Raw genomic sequence first — 17,451 nt, forward strand, 5'->3', positions numbered from 1 at the left:
CTTCACATGCCACCGACGCGGAGCAGCATGTGGCTTTCTATGGGCAACGCAAGAGGTTGTCCATGTCTGGGCGATGAGGGGAATGCAGCCACTTCAGGATAGAGGAGGGCAGGTGGGAAGGCTTACTCGAGAGACGACTGGGGTGCCCCTAAATGCCTCGGCTCCACAGCTCCCATGGTGCCCACTGCCGCTAGCTGTGTGGTCAAACGTCACTAGCTGGCGACAACGGGGTGTCGCGGAAGGTTGATGAGTGGATTGTATCTGATCAAGTCTCATCTGTTGTCTATGCGATTACTGGATATTGCGCGATTGTAGCATTTTTAAACGTTTCGTTGGTGCTCCAGATCGATTGGTTACCGGTTATGTCAGGTAATCTCGCGTCACTCAGCCTGTAACCACACGGCGCAGCTCGCTGACACATTGCACTGCCAGTTCTTCCCTTTGCGCTGCCCGCCGCCGCAGCTGGTCTCGCGTATCTTAACGGCCGCCATGGCTTCACCTACGACTGGCCCCTCTTGTCCTCCTTTATCGGCAGCAGCATCGTCGGCGCGCAGCAGGAACGACGCGACACGCTGAACCTCTTCTACGAACTCGAGGCGCATGCCCAATCCTCCTCGCGCGCAGACCGTGCTTGGATCATCTTCCAGGGCAAGACATGGACGTATGCGCAAGCTTACGACGCCGTGCTGCGGTACGGGAACTGGTTGAAGAGCAAGGGCGTGGACAAGGATGAGATTGTCGCAATGGACTTTGTCAACTCGGACGTCTTCATCTGGGTCTGGTTTGGCCTCTGGAGCATTGGCGCGAAGCCCGCCTTTATCAACTACAACCTCTCCGGCAAGCCGCTGGTCCATACGGTCAAGACGAGCACCGCGCGCCTGGTGCTGGTGGACCAGGAGAGCAGGGACAAGTTCAGCGAAGATGCGCTGAAGGAGCATGGCCTCACTCGCGTCCACCACGCAGACAAGGTCAAATACACGTTTGAGCAGGAACCGTCCGACGTCCCACAATCAGTCAAGAACCAGACACAGACTCCCCAAGCCGCCGTCGAAGCAGGCGCCGTCTCTGAGCCGTTGACTGCGCAGCGAAACCTCGAAATCATCTTCTTCGACGACGCCCTGACCTCGACCATCCTCACGCACCCGCCGACGCGCCTCCCCGACTCGGCTCGCTCCGACCAGAAGCGCAGCAGCATGGCCATGCTCATCTACACATCCGGCACGACGGGCCTGCCCAAACCCGCCGTCATGTCCTGGGGCAAATGCGGCGGCGGCGCAAAGTTCGCCGCAAGCTGGATGTCACTAAAGAACGACATCGTCTACACCTCCATGCCCCTCTACCACAGCTCCGCCTCCGTCCTCGGCGCCTGCGCCGTCCTCCGCGCGGGCAGTACAATCCACCTATCCAAGAAATTCTCCCACAAAACCTTCTGGCCCGAAATCCGCTCCTCACACGCCACAATCCTGCACTACGTCGGCGAAACATGTCGCTACCTGCTCTCCGCGCCGCCCTCCCCCCTCGACAAACAGCACCACCTGCGCGCCGCCTTTGGCAACGGCCTGCGCCCAGACGTCTGGGAGCCCTTCAAACAACGCTTCGGCATCAGCACCATCTACGAATTCTACGCCGCAACCGAAGCCCCCGGCGGCCTCTTCAACTGCTCTTCAAACTCCTTTTCCAGCGGCGCAATCGCCCGCAACGGCCTCCTCGCCAACTTCCTCATGACGCGCAAACTCACGCTCGTGCGTATGGATCCCAACGCTGATCCCCCGGAGCCCCTCCGCGACCCCAAAACCGGTTTGTGTCACATCAGCGATTACAACGAGCCCGGCGAGTTACTCGGTAAACTGGATGCAGACAATATAAAAGACGGGTTCCAAGGCTACTACGGCAACGAGAAGGCGACCAACTCGAAGATTATTCGCGATGTCAAGACGAAAGGGGATGCGTATTTCCGGTCTGGCGATCTCATGCGCTGGGACGCGGAAGGAAGGTTCTGGTTCGTCGATCGCATTGGCGATACGTTTCGTTGGAAAGCGGAGAATGTGTCTACGGCTGAGGTATCGGAGGCTGTGGGCAAACACGACAGTGTTGCCGAGGCGAATGTATACGGTGTTAGTGTACCGGGACATGATGGGCGCGCGGGGTGTGCGGCGATTGTGTTTGAGCAGGGGGTTGGTGAGGTGGGGGAGAGGTTACTTGCGGAGCTGGCGCAGCATGTTAAGAAGGAGTTGCCGGCGTTTGCGGTGCCCGTTTGGATCAGAGTTACCAGGGAGATGCAGTTGACGGGGACTAATAAGCAACAGAAGGTCGAGTTGCAGAAGGAGGGGATTGATCCGAGGGTTGTCGAGGAGAAGGGGGATACGTTGTATTGGTTGAGAGACGGGACTTATAAGAGGTTCACCGTAGAGGACTTGAAGAAGATCGAGGGCGGGAGTGTGAAGTTATGAGGACATTAGAATGGATGTTGTATTGTGTAAGATATGGGTTGGGTAGATGTAATGATAGACGATATTGAGATTGTTCCAAGTCACTTGGCTGCTTTCCCCTTCCGCGTCTTCCTTGGTTTCTTCGCCGTGGGCTCCTTGTAAAGCTCATCTTCTTCCTCTTCCTCGACACTAGCTGTCGCATCTCCATCCTCCTTTTCAGCCAAAGACACAGGCTTACTTGCAGCCTTCCTCTTCTTCCTGCCTGTCCCGCCAGTAGTCGTCTCATGCACAGCTTCTGCCTCTCCACCTGCAGCCGCCACTCCATCTCCTGCCACTCCATCCTTCCCCGCCAACCGATTCAACGCAGCACCCAACCTCTTTCCAGCCGCCCCAGTACCCTTCTTCTTCCCACTCGGCCCACTCTCCGCATTCCTCACTCTCGGCGCAAAAGCGCCAGCCCCGACACCCCCCTCAAAGAACCGAGTAATATTCGCCTGCGTACCCTCCTTCTCCCTGCGATTCATATCCTTGATAACAGGGACAAGCACCTCATCCGTCCTCTCAGGACTCCATCCAATCTGAGAACTCAAGAAAGAACGCAAAGCAGCCAGATCGGGGACGCCCCATTGGAACGGCTCAGGGTCACTGTCGACCTCGGGATGAAGATAAGCTTCCGCTACGCGAGGATCTGGGAACCCTGGTGGTAGGAAGAGTTTCGTAGCCTGATTCTTGCGAAATCGTTTTCGGAACGGTTTCTTTGCGTCTTCTTCCTTCTTGATTGTCCCACTTTGGACGCCATCCCACCATGTTCGGAAAGACTCTAGGTCTTGAAACTCGGAGAGGATTTCTAGCGCGGTTACGGGCCCGATGCCTGGAATGCCTGTTGTGTAATCACTGCCGAGTAACTGGGCAATTGCAATCATCTTCTCGCGTGTGAGGCTGAATTCATTGGTGAGGTCTTGGGCGAGGTAGCATTCGACAAATTTGGCTGCGTTGAACATGTTCTTGTAGACACGCGTGCCGCCGAAGAGGAAGGTATCGGAGTCGTCGGTCACGATGCCGTCCACAAGGCCAAGTGTGACCAGTTCAGCGCATTGCGCTTCGGCTTCCATAGGCGCTGTGATGTACGGCAGTCCGAACAAAGTTAACAAGTGCTGGCACTCGGATATCATAGTTTGAGTGACTTCATCCGCGTCTCGACGATCCTTCTTCTGCTGTGCGCGGAGTTGTTTGAGCTCGTCATCGAAGTTTACCCGCGCTGCAGTGTTGTTGGACAGTTCTTGTGCGAATCGCGCATGCTCTTCTGCTTCTTTCGCTAGAGATGCGAAGAGTTCTTCGTCCTCGGGATCGGAGTACTGGTCCGATTCGTTGTCTTCAGGCATATCCAGAGGTGCGCTATCATCTGCTACGCCACTGTGAGGGACGATAGGCTTCGTCAGATCGTCTGGACCTTGTAAAGGCGATAGCTCCCTTGGTGGTCGACGTGGTCGTTCCTGGCGAATGGGAACGTCTTCAAACACTGGCGATGGTGACTTTGGTTGTACAGCTGCTGTTGCAACAGGTTCGCCCTGCATAGGCACGTCTTCAAACTCTGGAGATGCCGACTTCGTAGGTTCAGTCACATTGGCTGTCTCTGTTTGCATGGGTACATCCTCGAACTCTTCAGACTCTTCGGATGAAGACCTTGGAGGCTGCACAACGGTTGGCTCTGACTTCTCTCCACTGGTGGACTTCTGCTGTACATGTCTTTCATCTTCAGGCTCGCTCTCAGACCAATCCACTGGCTCATCATCAGAATCATCCGCAAATGGGGTCTTCTTCACAAGACTAGGATCTTGGCGGGGAGGCGACTTCTGCTGCGGAGAAAGCGGTTTAGGAGGCTCCGCCTTGACTTTATCAGCGAGATCGCCCATCCTCAATTTGGGATCCTGAATTGGAACGTCTTCCATCTGTGCATCAGCCTCGTCGTCCGAGTCGATTGCAATCACTTGCTCCTGATTCTGGCTAGCGGGCGCATCCAAATCGATAACCTCTTTGGTCTCTGGCTTTCGAAGGGTTGGGAGCTGCTGGAACTGGAATCTGGACTTCTCCTCCTGACGTGCTTCTTCCCACTGTTCCTTCTCTTCTTGCCGTTGAGCGTTCACTTCTTTTGCAATATCTCTTTGGCCGCTGAACCACGGTGGAAGTGGCACGGCATCCTTCTTATCTTGCCCATAGTCCTTCTCGAAACCGCCTGCGTTGTCTTCTTCGAGCTTGTCCATTTTCTTCTTGCCTAAAAGAGAGTTGCCTAGGTTGAGTCTTTCGAAGGGTAGCGGCCCGTCAAAACCGGCAGCGTTCTTCGGCTTTGGCGCAGACTTGATAGCGGGTGCTGGTGTTGGGTCCTGTTGTGTAAATGACGGTTTCCTTGGCTTAACTGGACGTTTGGACTTGCGAGACTCCGCTAGTGCAGCCTTTAAGTCCATATCCTCCTCACTGTCGCTTCCTTCGAAAGGACCTTTTGGAGCAAGCTTGTTACTGCGTTGATTGGCAAGCCTTGCGATAGCCATTCCAGAACCCTTCGTCCCAGCGAAAGGATTGGCTTCAGCGGCACGCTTCTGTTCGAAAGCTTCACGCACTGGATCGTCGTCAGATTCCTCAGCGACAGCTTGTTTCTCGGGCTGCATTGACAAGGCAATGGCTTGCTGTAACTGCTCGTTCTCAACATCATCCCCTGCATCATCCACATCGTTCGCCCCGTTCATCGGAACGTTCTCCCAGTCTTCCTCTTCTTCGTTATCATCCGCAAGGAACAACGAGTCTGGATCCTGGTTGACCGGGGTAGCCCTTTGCGGTTTAGACTGTACTGGCTTCTCTTTCCTCGACTTGTAAAGGTTTCTGCGTCGTGTCGCAAGCTCGTTCGCGATGAACTCACGGCCCTCCTTCTCTTGAACGCTCAAGCCCCCCTTGGGCTTTGGCAGCCTGTTCAGTCCCTCAATAGGAACGTCCTCGAAGTCTTCATCGTCCTCCCATTCTTGTTCTTCTTCAGCAGGACGCTCTGGTAGGTCCACGTTGATCGGCTTGTGAGCTTTGCCCTCTTCCTTGTTCAGCACAACTCCGAGGGCCCAACCGCCTTCTACTCCGTCGTTCTTGACGAGAACATACTCCCTATCTCTCTCGCCCGCAACGCGATTGAATCCGCCTGCGCCAAATGCATCGTCGTTCATCCCGTTGAGGTTCATTAATCGCTGCGTAAGTTCGTTACGTTCGCGCACACGCTCGATTTGGAACTTGGAGAAGGCCATCCTGTCGGGAAACATTGCATCAAGCTGTTCTTTTGAGTGTCCCATCCTGAGTCGACTTCGTAGCCTGGCTGCATTCAAGATATTGTACCTATCAGCCGGAGGCAGGCTCTGGAAAAAATGACCATCGAAGTCAATCTTGGAGAAGTCATAGACGTTGATATCTTCGCCTCTGTCAAATTGACGTGCGTAATCCTCCAGCTCTTCGAGCGACATGACTCTGGGATCATTCGCAGCCCCCATTTCTGACATGGACTTGCCCAGGTCCGGAAGGTGATATTGGTCCTTCTTCTTGAAGGTGCGATTTTCTGTTCGCTCCTGGGGCGTCTGCAGAAGTTCCTCCGCATAGACCAGATTATCGGGTATCTCTTCCTCCTGTTGCGGTGGCTCCTCTCTTGGATGCTTGGCAGCTTCCTTCCGCCTCTTCTCTTGTTCCTCAGCAGCCCTCTGCATTTGTATAGCCAGCAACTTTCCAGCTGTCCGGACCGCATCTTCTCGTCTACCTTCACGTCGCGACTTGCGGTTGTTGATGGTTTGTCGCTTCAACGCCGGTGCGCCGCCATCGAAGACGAAGACGGGCTTGATGCCGATGAAGAGAAGCTTGCATACTCGGCGAAAGAAACCAACGATATGGCTGTTCCGTAAAGCGTTTCCTTCCTTGTCGCGCACGGCCTTGAGGAACTGGTATATCCAGATGGAGGCATCGACGGCGAGGCGCTTCTTGTTCAGCGTTTCGATCTTGATTGGCCGCGCGCAGGGCTGCAGAACGGTCCAAAGGCCAGTGACACCCATGGCGCTCTTCTGGGGGCGTTGTCCATCTGTTTGGAGGGGTGGAAGTGGTCGTCGAGTTGATTTCTGACAGGCGCAGGCTGCCGTGTGATCGCGCGTTCAGAGCGTGTTCTCAATGACGACATGCCAAGCCTGCCAAACGCGACTATCACGTGCGTAAGCGCTAGCGTCGTCGCGAGAGCATCCGGACATATGCGAGATATAAGTCTCAAGAAAAGATAGAAGAACCATCATGAGGCAAGGGGATTGATGATGCTAGATCATGCCTTCGTACACTGTCTACGTTCTATGCGACTTTCGCGGCCTTAAGAAGTGTGTCATAAGCTGAAGATGAATAACTTTGCCATTAATATTCTTACATTCTAATCTAGGTATAAGGTGAAGGACGGCAATCTATAAACCCTGCCCCTCGAGACCAAGACCCACTCCAACAGTTTGCACTTCGTCTCGGTCTTCCTCGTCGTCGCCAAAATCTGCTGCCTCGCCATGATCCTCAGCGTCTTTCATACCAGCATCGGTGTCGCCAAACATGCCTCCTTTGTGCTGCTGTCTGCGCCTTGATACATCTTGACTTTCCTCGGCATCATCCGAGTCGTCGAAAACCCTACTCTGCTTTCTTCCCGTAGGGACGTCTATAATGTCGCCGCTTGGTCGGAACTCGAACATCGAATTAGGACGATCGTGACTGAATGGCGAATCACGGGGACGAGCTCTGAGGGCTGTGGAGTGTGTTGTGGCTTGAGGCGACATAGCGGACCACCATCCACTCAATCGTTTTCCCAACGATGGACTGTCGGGGGTGTCTGGCTTCTCAGCAGTGTTTGCTAGATCAGCTGGCGCGTTCTTCTTTTTACGCGCGAATGTAAGACCAAGAGGGAGATTCACGGGCGAGCTAGGCCGCGATGGTCCTGCAGTGGAGGAGGACTCTGATTCTGAAGCTGGGTATAGAGCCTCACCGTCAGGGCCATCGCTCCCTGTGCGCTTGAGCAAGCTACGAAGGTCTTCTTCGCTGAGAGTGTTGACAATGTCGTCATCGCGTGCCCCACGAGGTCTGAATCTCCGTCTTCCTTCCTGAATGGCATATTCCAACTTGGCACGATTCGCGATGAACTTCAGCTTGGGGAAAGCCGACTGTTGCCCAACATGTATCATGCGTGCTAGTCGCTCTGGGGTTGGGTCCGTGAGGATATACAAAAAGTCTGAAGGTATGGACTTGGGCCAGATGGTAATGGTCCCACTGAAGCGTTGCAGCCAAAGTTCACTCCAGTCCTGGCCTAGTGGTCGCGGTAGAAGCTCGAGATGGCGAAGCACCTTTAGCCATTTGTTGAGATCGAGCTTGAGATACTGAATCAGTTGATTAGCATGCGTATTGTAAGTCCGTTGTGTGGCTGACGTACCTGCTCTGTGGCGGAACCAAGGAAACCACCTCTCCATCCGCGTCCACGGCGATGGGTGACAGGCCGACCAACCGAGCCACGAGATGAGAAGAAGAAGATATTGATATGAGGGTTGACCTGGCTAACGATTGAAAATCGGACATTAAAGTGGAGGTTCAGCGCTTTCAGTGGAATGTCTGTCCGGAGACTTCCATCCTTCCACTTGTGTCCAAAAGAGTAGGGTGAAAGAGTACCGTCCTTGTTCTTTTTCATGAGGACCACTGGGTTGAGAATTCCAGGGACGGCAGCAGATGCCAAAACTGCTGACCAGACAACACAGTCCGGAGCCGTGATGTAGTTGGCTAAGATGGTCGGAGAGTGGGGGTCGGAGGGCACACAAGAGACGTTCAGTATACGTCCAGTCCTCTGATATGCTTCCTTGAACGTCAGACTGCCACGAGTCATCCAGGCGCACTTCTTTGCCCAATCGACGCTGTCGAATCTCGCTCCTGTCTTGTACCATCTCTTTGACCATGTAAGGATACCTTCGTGGCAAGCCGTGATGCGATGGGCCAGAGCGGGTACAAGTAGTTTCTTGAGTTCATCGTCGGTCCTCGTACATAGCAGTGCAGCTACGAGAGCTCCACCAGATGTACCAGTGATGACTTCGGGCAGCAATTCAGCATCCATGAGAGCCTTGGCCACACCGAAGTGGTAGTATGCAAATGTCGCTCCTCCAGACAGACATAGCGCAGTACGACCGAAGTTGCTGCCGAGGTGTTTGAACAGGGCGCGCTTGTTCTCTGCATCGAGCTGTGTGGTTTGCAGGAGGAAAGTGAGCGACGTCTCGGCTTCGTCGACGAATTTCTGGACGAGGTCTTTGGTTCCGTAGTACGTCTCGCTGTACAGTCGGGGGTTCTCGAAGCCGACGAAGTTGTTCTTCATGGAGGCTAAATGCGACGTTAGATGTGTTCTGCGGCGTGGGAAAGACGGGGCGCTTACCTTCTAGGAGCGCACGAAGGTCCTCGACAGCCGTGTGTTGGCCTTGTGAGGCTTTTGATCCTGGCCCGCTCTTCTCTTCTGCTTCGGCCTTTTCCCGCAGTTTGACCATCTGCTGGTGTACTCTTGCAATCGTCTTGCTGTCGTAATAGGCATAGTCGGCCTTCTCCTTCCACGACTCGTTGCCCAGATATGCGTCGAGCTCCTTTGCGCCCTCAATCCACTCTTGGTAGGATCGCGCATCCTGCAGCCGCTGCCTTAGTCTCTGCCGTGTGCCTCGCCATGTGATCCAGTGCTCGTATAGGTATATGTACAGGCGAGTAAAGACGTAGGCGATGCTGAGGAAGAACAGCCACCCCAGCACGACCAGGAGCAGCGGCCACTTGAGCAGCACATAGACGAAGCCTTCGCGCGTCTCGTCCTTGCCGCGTCGCGGGGGCGCCTTGCTCTTCTTGCGCCGCTTGACGCGCTGGTGGACCGGCCGCCAGTCGTTTTGGGCGGAGATGAAGGTTCGATCGGGCGGCAGAGCCGTGAGGTCTTCGGTGGATGGTGAATTCTCAGGCGCAGCGAGGGCTTTCTCGAATTCGATAAAATGGTCTTCTTCGACGAAGTCGTTCGCGTAGTCTGGCAATAAGGTGAAGTCGAAGCCCGTCGAGGAATATGGCTCGGGGCCATCCGTCTTCTTGTCTACGTCAGCCATGAGGGGGAGAAACGTCGGGTGTAAATCGCATCGTCGAGACGGTTAGGGGAGACGACTCAGGTGATGTCAAATGGGCGCGTTGGCATGTGAGGCTCGAAGCTTCGGGTGCTAGCCAGTACGTCACAGGGCCCAGGCCGCTCGGAACCCTTCCGCCGGTAATGCAGAATTGTGCATCAACACCACGTCTCGCCGACACCAAGCCCTTGCCGACCTGCGAGGCATGCGACCTCGATGCAGAACACTCCAAGCCGTCGTCCGATCGCGAATCCTTCCGCCCCCGCAATGGAGGCCTCGCCGCTGTCTGATGACGCTGGCCATCGAGACGTCTTGCGATGATACCTCGGTCGCCATAGTGGAAAAAGAGACTCGGCACGGCCGGACGACAGCGCAGTTGCACTTCCACAAGAAAGTGACATCGGACAATGCCGTCTATCAGGGCGTTCACCCGCTGGTGTCCCTTCTGTCGCACCAAGAGAACCTGGCCATGCTTCTCCATGAAGCTATGCGCTCTCTGCCGATGCGAGATGGAGGGATTCCTCCAGAAGATGCGCAAGCAAGCACAGTCGATCTCGCGACACGAAGGCTGCCTGATTTTGTGTCTGTCACTCGTGGGCCAGGCATGCGCAGTAATCTCTTCACGGGTCTTGATACCGCCAAGGGACTCGCTGTAGCATGGCAGGTACTGCGCGAGCTTCTCTCTACGGACTTGCTGCTGATAGCGATACTAGAAACCTCTCGTCGGAGTCCACCACATGCAGGCTCATGCGCTTACGCCACGCATGGTCAGCGCCCTCGAAGCCCACACCGAGCCTGAACACAGCGGCATCTACGATTCGACGTCGATACAAACCACGCCAAAGTTCCCGTTCCTATCCATCCTCGCCTCAGGTGGTCATACGCTGCTCATACACTCGGCGTCTTTGACGGACCACCGCGTGCTGGGTGCTACAAAAGACATTGCTGTGGGAGAGTGTTTGGACAAGATCGCTCGTGTAGTGCTGCCTACAGAGTTACTAGAAACCTCAAAGAGCACCATGTATGGAGCGCTCCTCGAGGCATTCTCGTTGCCCGATCGCTCCCGCAAGTCAATATCTGACGACGCATCAACCCATGTAACGAGGCCACCAACCTATTCAGCCAAGACATACTTGGATACTCGTGGACACCTATACGATTGGTACCAAGTTCCTTTGAATCATGAAGACGCCATGCAGAAGAGCGCGACAAAATGGGGCTGGGCACTTAATCGGCCCTTGACTAAATCAGGTGGAGGTGTCAAGATCAACAGTCTTGAGCTGAGCTTTTCAGGTATCACGACAATGGTTGAGCGCATCGTTCGGTTTGGTATGGATCCGGTCACTAGGAAATTCAACAAAGTCGAGCGAACGGCGGCAGACTTTAGCCTTGAAGAGCGCATGGATCTTGCACGCGAGACCATGCGCGCAGCTTTTGAGCATGTCGCTTCCCGAGTAGTTCTAGGTTTGCAGACTCAACAAGATACTCTAGCCGTGCCTACGGTTGTCATGGCTGGTGGCGTGGCTGCCAACTCGTTTCTCCGGCACATGTAAGTCTGCCTGCAGTAGCGAGAATATATAGTATCGTCGACTGGGATGCTAACGGCTGTAAGACTTGCGAAGACGCTTTGCGCCCATGGTTATCCGGATGTTGAGTTGCATTTTCCACCGCCCAAGTTCTGCACCGACAATGCTGCAATGATAGGTTGGGCTGGTCTCGAGATGTATGAAGCGGGTCACGTCTCCCCACTCAGCATAAGGGCAATACGCAAATGGCCTCTGGACAAGCTGTTGGATCCCCCGGCGGACGGGTAAAACTTTGACACATACCACGTGCATGCAGCACAAACTGTGCGAGCATTCCTCGACACCTCGCCAAAACACAAGATATCAGCTGGTGCCTGCATTTGACTCTTCATCAGCCAGGCATGCATCTATCAAGACCACGTCGGCTACCGGCAGGAAAGTATGGCTGGCTTCAAGCAGATGCCACACTGGCTGAAAAACTGCCAAGGACGTTATCAGTACGAGTATCTACAAGATTGATCTCGTCTTGTCTAAACATAGATGATCTGGAGCGTAGATGGACTGCATGGTACCCTGGAGTAAGTCGCTACCAGCTTTCACCTTTCCCAATGCGAGTGTTGAAATCCTCGCCTGCCATTTTAGTCTGGACAAGAAAGCGCCAAGCATGTCCGCCTCCAGACCAGGCGAGGACGGTATACAGATAACGTTTTGAATACGTTGGCCGATGTAGAGCTGGGTCCGTCTTATATGAAGCTGCAAGGGCATTGCGTTAGCGACCCCGGACTTCTCGGTTGTTCGCATGCATGTCACGATCACATCAAATATCCAGCAATTAGCCAAACAACGTGCACTTTAATTCTGCCGACGGTCCCTCGTTTCGCCAAATCAACGCTCTATAGAGTACGATTTATCGCTAAATTTAGGCCTTTCCAGGTCATGCCACAGCTGTACCCGACGGCTATCTGGATATATTGCGCTGCGAGATCGAAAGCACGACCTAGAGCCCGGAACCACAACTATCAAGCATCGCTAATGCAATGTCTGGAGTATCGCACACGTGCAAGCGATGTTCCGTACGGCACGATGGTGTCTAGGCTCGTATCTTTCATTTACAGACAGTATCGTCGCTTGTGCGGTCAGGCCGGCCAGAATGGTGAGCCGAGCGAAGTCTATAACTCTGCCGTACATTCGCGAACATTGAGTTGATGCTGAGATGTCCTTATAACCTGTCAACCAATCCTTCGTAAGACTCTGCTGATTGAACATGGCTCCTGCAAGGAACACTGTGCTGGCACTGCTAGGCCTTGCCATTAGGTTAGTCATGTCTACTAAGCTGGCAAGCTTTCACTAACCTTCTTATAGCATTCGCGCAGCACCTGCTGGCTTACAACATCGCCAGATTGGCGTTCTTCCACCCAAACAGAGTGTCTCTTGGGACACTGGCAACTCAGAACCCACCGAAGAGCCACAAGAGCCCGTTGTCCCATCCAAGCCAACTGATGAGATTAGCCTTGGAGCACCATCGGGCTGGATCAGCTGGGAAACCACCGGCCCAGCTCCCACAGATGCTCCAGAAGAACCTGAGTACCCGCCTCCAGCCAAGCCTACTGATCAATTCAGTATTGGTACACCGTCCGGCTGGATCAGCTGGGAGACGAGCGGGCCTGCACCCACACCTGCTCCCCAAGAACCCGACTACCCTCCTCCTTCTAAGCCGACGGATCAGTTTAGCATCGGTAAACCATCCTTCTGGGTAAGCTGGGCCACTGATGGGCCCGAGCCAACTCCTGAACCGGAAGAGCCTGAGGAGCCTGGGTACCCTCCACCTAAGCCTAGCGATCAATTCAGTATCGGGAAACCATCTTACAGTATTACCTGGGACGGAGATGGGCCAGGTCCATCCTCGACGTCTACGCCAGAACCGACACCTACACCGGAACCAACGCCAACGCCAAAGCCGACTTCGAAGTACTCCTCCATCGTAACTCTTCCCCCTATCTGGTCGAACTCCAGTATGACTAGCTCCGCTTCCGTCACTAGTTACAAACCTCCAGTGTCTTCTTCTACCAAATCTGCTTCATCCAGTAAGATTTCATCTACCAAGAAACCCGGCTACCCTCCATGGAACCCATGGCCACCGAAGCCAACGACGATGAAGTCCACCGCAAAGTCCACTATGACGTCTACGAAGAAGCCAACTTCGACGCCAAAGCCGTCGACGACTGCTAAGCCAACATCTTCGCCAGCTCCAGCTCCCTCAACAACCAAGAGCGCTATCATCAGCCTCTCTCCGCCCAAGTTCAGCGTGAGCTGGGATTTAAATAAGAGAAACGCAAAGCCTACTTCCACGACTACCAAGAAGTCTAAGACGAGTAAGACTATGATGACAAAGACTACCACGAAGAAGAGCACGTCAAAGAGCACGTCAAAGAGCACGTCAAAGTCTACCTCCAAGTCATCATCCAAGTCTTCTTCAGCAGCTACAACAACGCCTAAGCCTACATATACACCCAAGCCTACGCCTACACCAACACCAACACCATCTGTCACTCCAAGGCCCACTCCAACACCGACGCCCAGTCCTCCTCCCCCTTCCACAATCCCAAGTCCTCCCTCCACATCCACCTCCACACGTTCAGCAGACATCACCGTAGGTCCACCCAACTACAGCGTAACCTGGGACTACGACGAGCCCGAACCAACAAACCCTCCCTCCGAAGAAGAGCCCTACCCCTCCGACCCAGAAGATCCCTTCCCGGAGGAGCCATTTCCAGAGGAGCCCTTCCCAGAGTACCCAGAAGATGACTTTCCGCCTCCCTCCCAACCAACCCAAGCAAACAGCATCGGACTGAACCCGCCCACCGTAACCGTAATCTGGGGCAAAAAGCGCCAAGAAGACGATGATGCCTTACCCACATCTCCACCTGACCTCCCCGCGGACAACGAAGACGACGACTTCCCCTCCGACGGCCCCGTAGAAATCCCCGCTAACCCCGCGCCCACGCAACCCAACAGCGTCGGCCTTAACCCCCCAACCTACACCGTCATCTGGGGTAAAGAGAAGAAGCGCGCGCCTGACCCTACTGCCGCCCCCGCTGCTCGCACTGTCGCAGAGCGAAAAGCAGTGCCAGCGCCGCAGAACAGTATTGGCCTGGAGTTCCCTTGGCAGAGTATCTCGTGGCCCAAGCCTTCGCCGCCGACGTATATCTCGTGGGGGAAGAGGGAGCCGGTTGCGCAGCCTACGGCTGTGCCGAGGGCGAGGGGGATGGAGACGGTTTATGTTAGGGGGAGGGGGGCTGAGGCTACGGCTTGAGCTTGAGCTTGAGCTTGAGAAAGTGTTGTGTTACGGAGGAAGGGAGATGGTATGAGAGCTTGTTGATGGATTGATGCGCGGGGGTGCGTGTGTGAGTGCATGAGTGGGAAATTGGTGGATGTAGCATACATACCCTCGCTGACGTGTTTTCTCGGTATCCAGAATTCATCTTCTTTCTTCATGACTTCTCTCATCCTTCAGCTCGCTACGGTGCAACTTTTTCACTCATTCTCTCTGCTCCCACGTTGGATGTACTTCCGTTCGTCTCCAACGCCGCAGAACTTCACCACAAGACTGGCAGACCCACGGATACACGCAAAAGTCAAGAAGTATCATAGACATTACTTGTTTACGTAAATCAAGGCAGAAGTACCCAAAGCTATTGTACAAAATCCTAATTTCAATGCTCAAACCGGCAAATTGAGCCACGGCAATAACTACGACCTGCGCCTAATCGCAGCCAGTTTCATGAAGACTGTGTTAGTGTCTACGCCCCCTGGCTACGCACCTGAAGCTTCTTAGGCTTCTTCTTTGCCTTTGGCTCTTCAGATGTCGTGGAGCCATCTGGCTTCTCATCTTTCTGCGCAGGAGCATTCTTCTTATCAGCCGCATCGCCATCTTTCTTAGGCGCCTGCTTGTTCGACTCTGTTTTCTTCAACTCTGGCTTCTTTGGTGCATCCTTCTCCTCCGCCGTGTCGTCTTTCTTAGGTTGTTGCGCTTCTCTAGGCTTTGGTTTCGTCTCATCTGCCTTGTCCTTCTGGTTCAGCTTCTTCGGTGCTTTCTTCGCTTTGCCGGATGCGACGGATGAAGCGAGGTCTTCGCCTTCTTGGACGTCTTCGACCATGAAGTTGGCTGCCATGCAGCGTCCGCCGTTCTGCTTGCCTACGTCCATGGGGCAGGCGCTGAACACTATGACTACGTCTCGCTCAGCGCGGAAGCGGACGTGGCAGCGTTTCTTGCCCTTGGGCTCATCGACGCTGAGTGTCACGCCCTTTGTGCCTGCGCCGTCGCTGTGGGATGTACCTTCAGATTGCAGAGGTGCATTCATGAAGAGATGAAGAGGTGTTGGTGCGATATTGACGGAGATGTCTGCGCCGACTGCTTTGGGGCCCTTCAGTCCTGCTGTTTCGTTGATCTCCTTGAGTGCGAGGACGAGGTTTTCGGCACAGCTACCATGTTCCGCTGGCTTATCGACACCGAGAGCAGCGTATTGGTTCGCATCGCACGCCGCCGTCAGTGTATCGTGTGCACCAGGCGAGGTGTCTTCGATGAGAGTGACGATCGGGTTGCGCAGGTTGGTCAGGAGTTCGTCATCGACTTCGGGTACGAGTTTGTGCGAGGCAGCGCGCGTGTGTGGAAGAGAAAGGTACTCCATGGGAGGTTGCTCGGAGTTCGAGGGATTCGTCGAAGCGTAGGCGGAGTATACAGCGTAAGCTGAGGATGCGTACCCTGAGCCTGTTGCAGCTGCACGACGTTAGTGCAAATTCTCACAACGTAGTGTCGCGTCAGTTGACTTACCGGCAATAGTCCCAGCACCCACAGGTGTCTTCGAGAAATCGTACAACTGCTCCGCGTAGCTCTTGTTCGGATCGCGATTATGGCTCGACTTGAACGCGCTCACGACAGATTTGGAGTCTGGTACCTCGACATTCGGTACGTAACTAGAGAAGCTCTTTCCAGTCGGCAAGTACGAAGACCACTTCTTGGTGTTCTCCTCATTCTGCTTCTTCTCCTGCTCAGGGCTAGGCTTCTGCTCTGCTTCCTGCTTGCTCGCTCCACCTTTGCTACGGTACGGGATAGAAGGGAGGTATGACGCCCATGTGCGCTTGTTGGGCTGCTTTGACGATGAATCTGTGCTTTCGGTCGTCTTCTCGTTGTTGGGTGTATCGGGAGCCTGCTCGGGCGGGTCCTCAGCAGCTTCTTGCTTTGAGTCCTCGGCCTTTTCTTCGGTAGACTGCGTCTCTTTACCGTTGTCGTTACCATCTGCCTCCTTCTTCGGCTCCTTCGCTCCGTCATCTTCTCCTTTTGTCGCCTCTGTATCTTTCTCTCCCTCTTCCTCAACAGCCTTCTTCATCTGCTCTGCTTCTTTCTTGAGTTGTTCGTCGTCCAGTTCATTTCCTTCACCCTCCTCGCCGTCTCCATCGTCAGGCGGAGGCCCCAGACTAAACGCCCACATACTGACTACCTGCTTCCCGTATGTGTTGATGACCTTGATCGTTCGGCCTCTGGGCACAAAAGTTGCGACGCCATGGCGCGCAGGTATCGTTTGTAGTTCACCGGACATATCCTCGGTCGTATTGAACTCGTGCTGGTCTTCTTTGCCTTTCACCTTCTTCTTGCGCTGCTTCTCGACGGCCGACAATACAGAGATGAGCGCAATGCCAGCGAGAGCGCGACGAGAGGGGACTTGAGGCGCCGTGTTGACGGCTTGTATGCGCTAGTAGCGCAAGCAGAGAAACAGGATAGATGGATAGTTGGTAGACGGCCGTTAGTGTATCTGGCTGCCGGACGTTGACTTCAACAACGAGTAGTGAGGTATGGAGCGTCTACCATGTTCACGGATCGGTGACGTACGTGGTGCACATCATCGCGGTTCGCAGCGCGCGATTCGTCCAGAACGTCGGCGGCGAGCATGGAACCCCATGTGCAACGTCCCGCGCGATCACCTTGCTAAGATCGCGGATGACGCAGCGTGATGGAACCCTGTTTTGAGATGGGAAAAGCAACGGACAAGACGCGGTTGCGGTTGCCTCAGAGCTCGCTTACGCTTGTAGGTTTGCAGTAATCGCCCGTCAAGTGCTAGCCTTACACGCGCTGCTCATATTCGCTATCCTTATGTGCGCTTCCTGGGTGCCTGTAAAATAATGCGGCTTTCTCCAACTCTTACAGCGGCAAGAGCTATGGCGCGTTTATCGAAGCGCCCTTCCAAGCATACTCGCGCTTTGCGATCTTTAGGGTAATGCCAACGTAAAGTGATGATCATATTGCACTATTGCTCAGACACGATCATCATGGTATCCTGTACT

General features: G+C 54.4%; 6 protein-coding genes across 6 annotated transcripts; 3 read left to right on the top strand and 3 right to left on the bottom strand.

The window, feature by feature from the left end:
• Positions 1-174: 174 nt before the first annotated feature.
• On the top strand, positions 175-2,450 carry J4E87_007205 (uncharacterized protein; the record flags this gene model as incomplete). The annotated part of the gene is made up of 2 exons (XM_049378801.1): positions 175-208; positions 433-2,450. 2 exons carry the CDS (start codon positions 175-177, stop codon positions 2,448-2,450), a joined length of 2,052 nt encoding a protein of 683 aa, XP_049231463.1.
• Positions 2,451-2,530: 80 nt separating this feature from the next.
• J4E87_007206 (uncharacterized protein) lies at positions 2,531-6,499 on the bottom strand (the record flags this gene model as incomplete). The annotated part of the gene is made up of 1 exon (XM_049378802.1): positions 2,531-6,499. The coding sequence occupies one exon, from the start codon at positions 6,497-6,499 to the stop codon at positions 2,531-2,533; it is 3,969 nt and encodes a 1,322-aa protein (XP_049231464.1).
• A 390-nt stretch (positions 6,500-6,889) lies between these two features.
• On the bottom strand, positions 6,890-9,571 carry J4E87_007207 (uncharacterized protein; the record flags this gene model as incomplete). Its single annotated transcript, XM_049378803.1, has 3 exons — positions 6,890-7,840; positions 7,894-8,822; positions 8,875-9,571. The coding sequence occupies 3 exons, from the start codon at positions 9,569-9,571 to the stop codon at positions 6,890-6,892; spliced, it is 2,577 nt and encodes an 858-aa protein (XP_049231465.1).
• Positions 9,572-10,243: 672 nt separating this feature from the next.
• On the top strand, positions 10,244-11,400 carry J4E87_007208 (uncharacterized protein; the record flags this gene model as incomplete). Its single annotated transcript, XM_049378804.1, has 3 exons — positions 10,244-10,250; positions 10,316-11,135; positions 11,199-11,400. The coding sequence occupies 3 exons, from the start codon at positions 10,244-10,246 to the stop codon at positions 11,398-11,400; spliced, it is 1,029 nt and encodes a 342-aa protein (XP_049231466.1).
• Positions 11,401-12,376: 976 nt separating this feature from the next.
• J4E87_007209 (uncharacterized protein) lies at positions 12,377-14,425 on the top strand (the record flags this gene model as incomplete). Its single annotated transcript, XM_049378805.1, has 2 exons — positions 12,377-12,426; positions 12,475-14,425. The coding sequence occupies 2 exons, from the start codon at positions 12,377-12,379 to the stop codon at positions 14,423-14,425; spliced, it is 2,001 nt and encodes a 666-aa protein (XP_049231467.1).
• Positions 14,426-14,912: 487 nt separating this feature from the next.
• On the bottom strand, positions 14,913-17,059 carry J4E87_007210 (uncharacterized protein; the record flags this gene model as incomplete). Its single annotated transcript, XM_049378806.1, has 3 exons — positions 14,913-15,889; positions 15,944-16,862; positions 17,000-17,059. 3 exons carry the CDS (start codon positions 17,057-17,059, stop codon positions 14,913-14,915), a joined length of 1,956 nt encoding a protein of 651 aa, XP_049231468.1.
• Between the last annotated feature and the right edge of the window lie 392 nt (positions 17,060-17,451).

This window comes from Alternaria ethzedia (assembly GCF_023757985.1).
Source record: "Alternaria ethzedia strain BMP 0044 chromosome Unknown scaffold_19, whole genome shotgun sequence".
In the NCBI taxonomy this organism is placed as follows: domain Eukaryota; kingdom Fungi; phylum Ascomycota; class Dothideomycetes; order Pleosporales; family Pleosporaceae; genus Alternaria; species Alternaria ethzedia.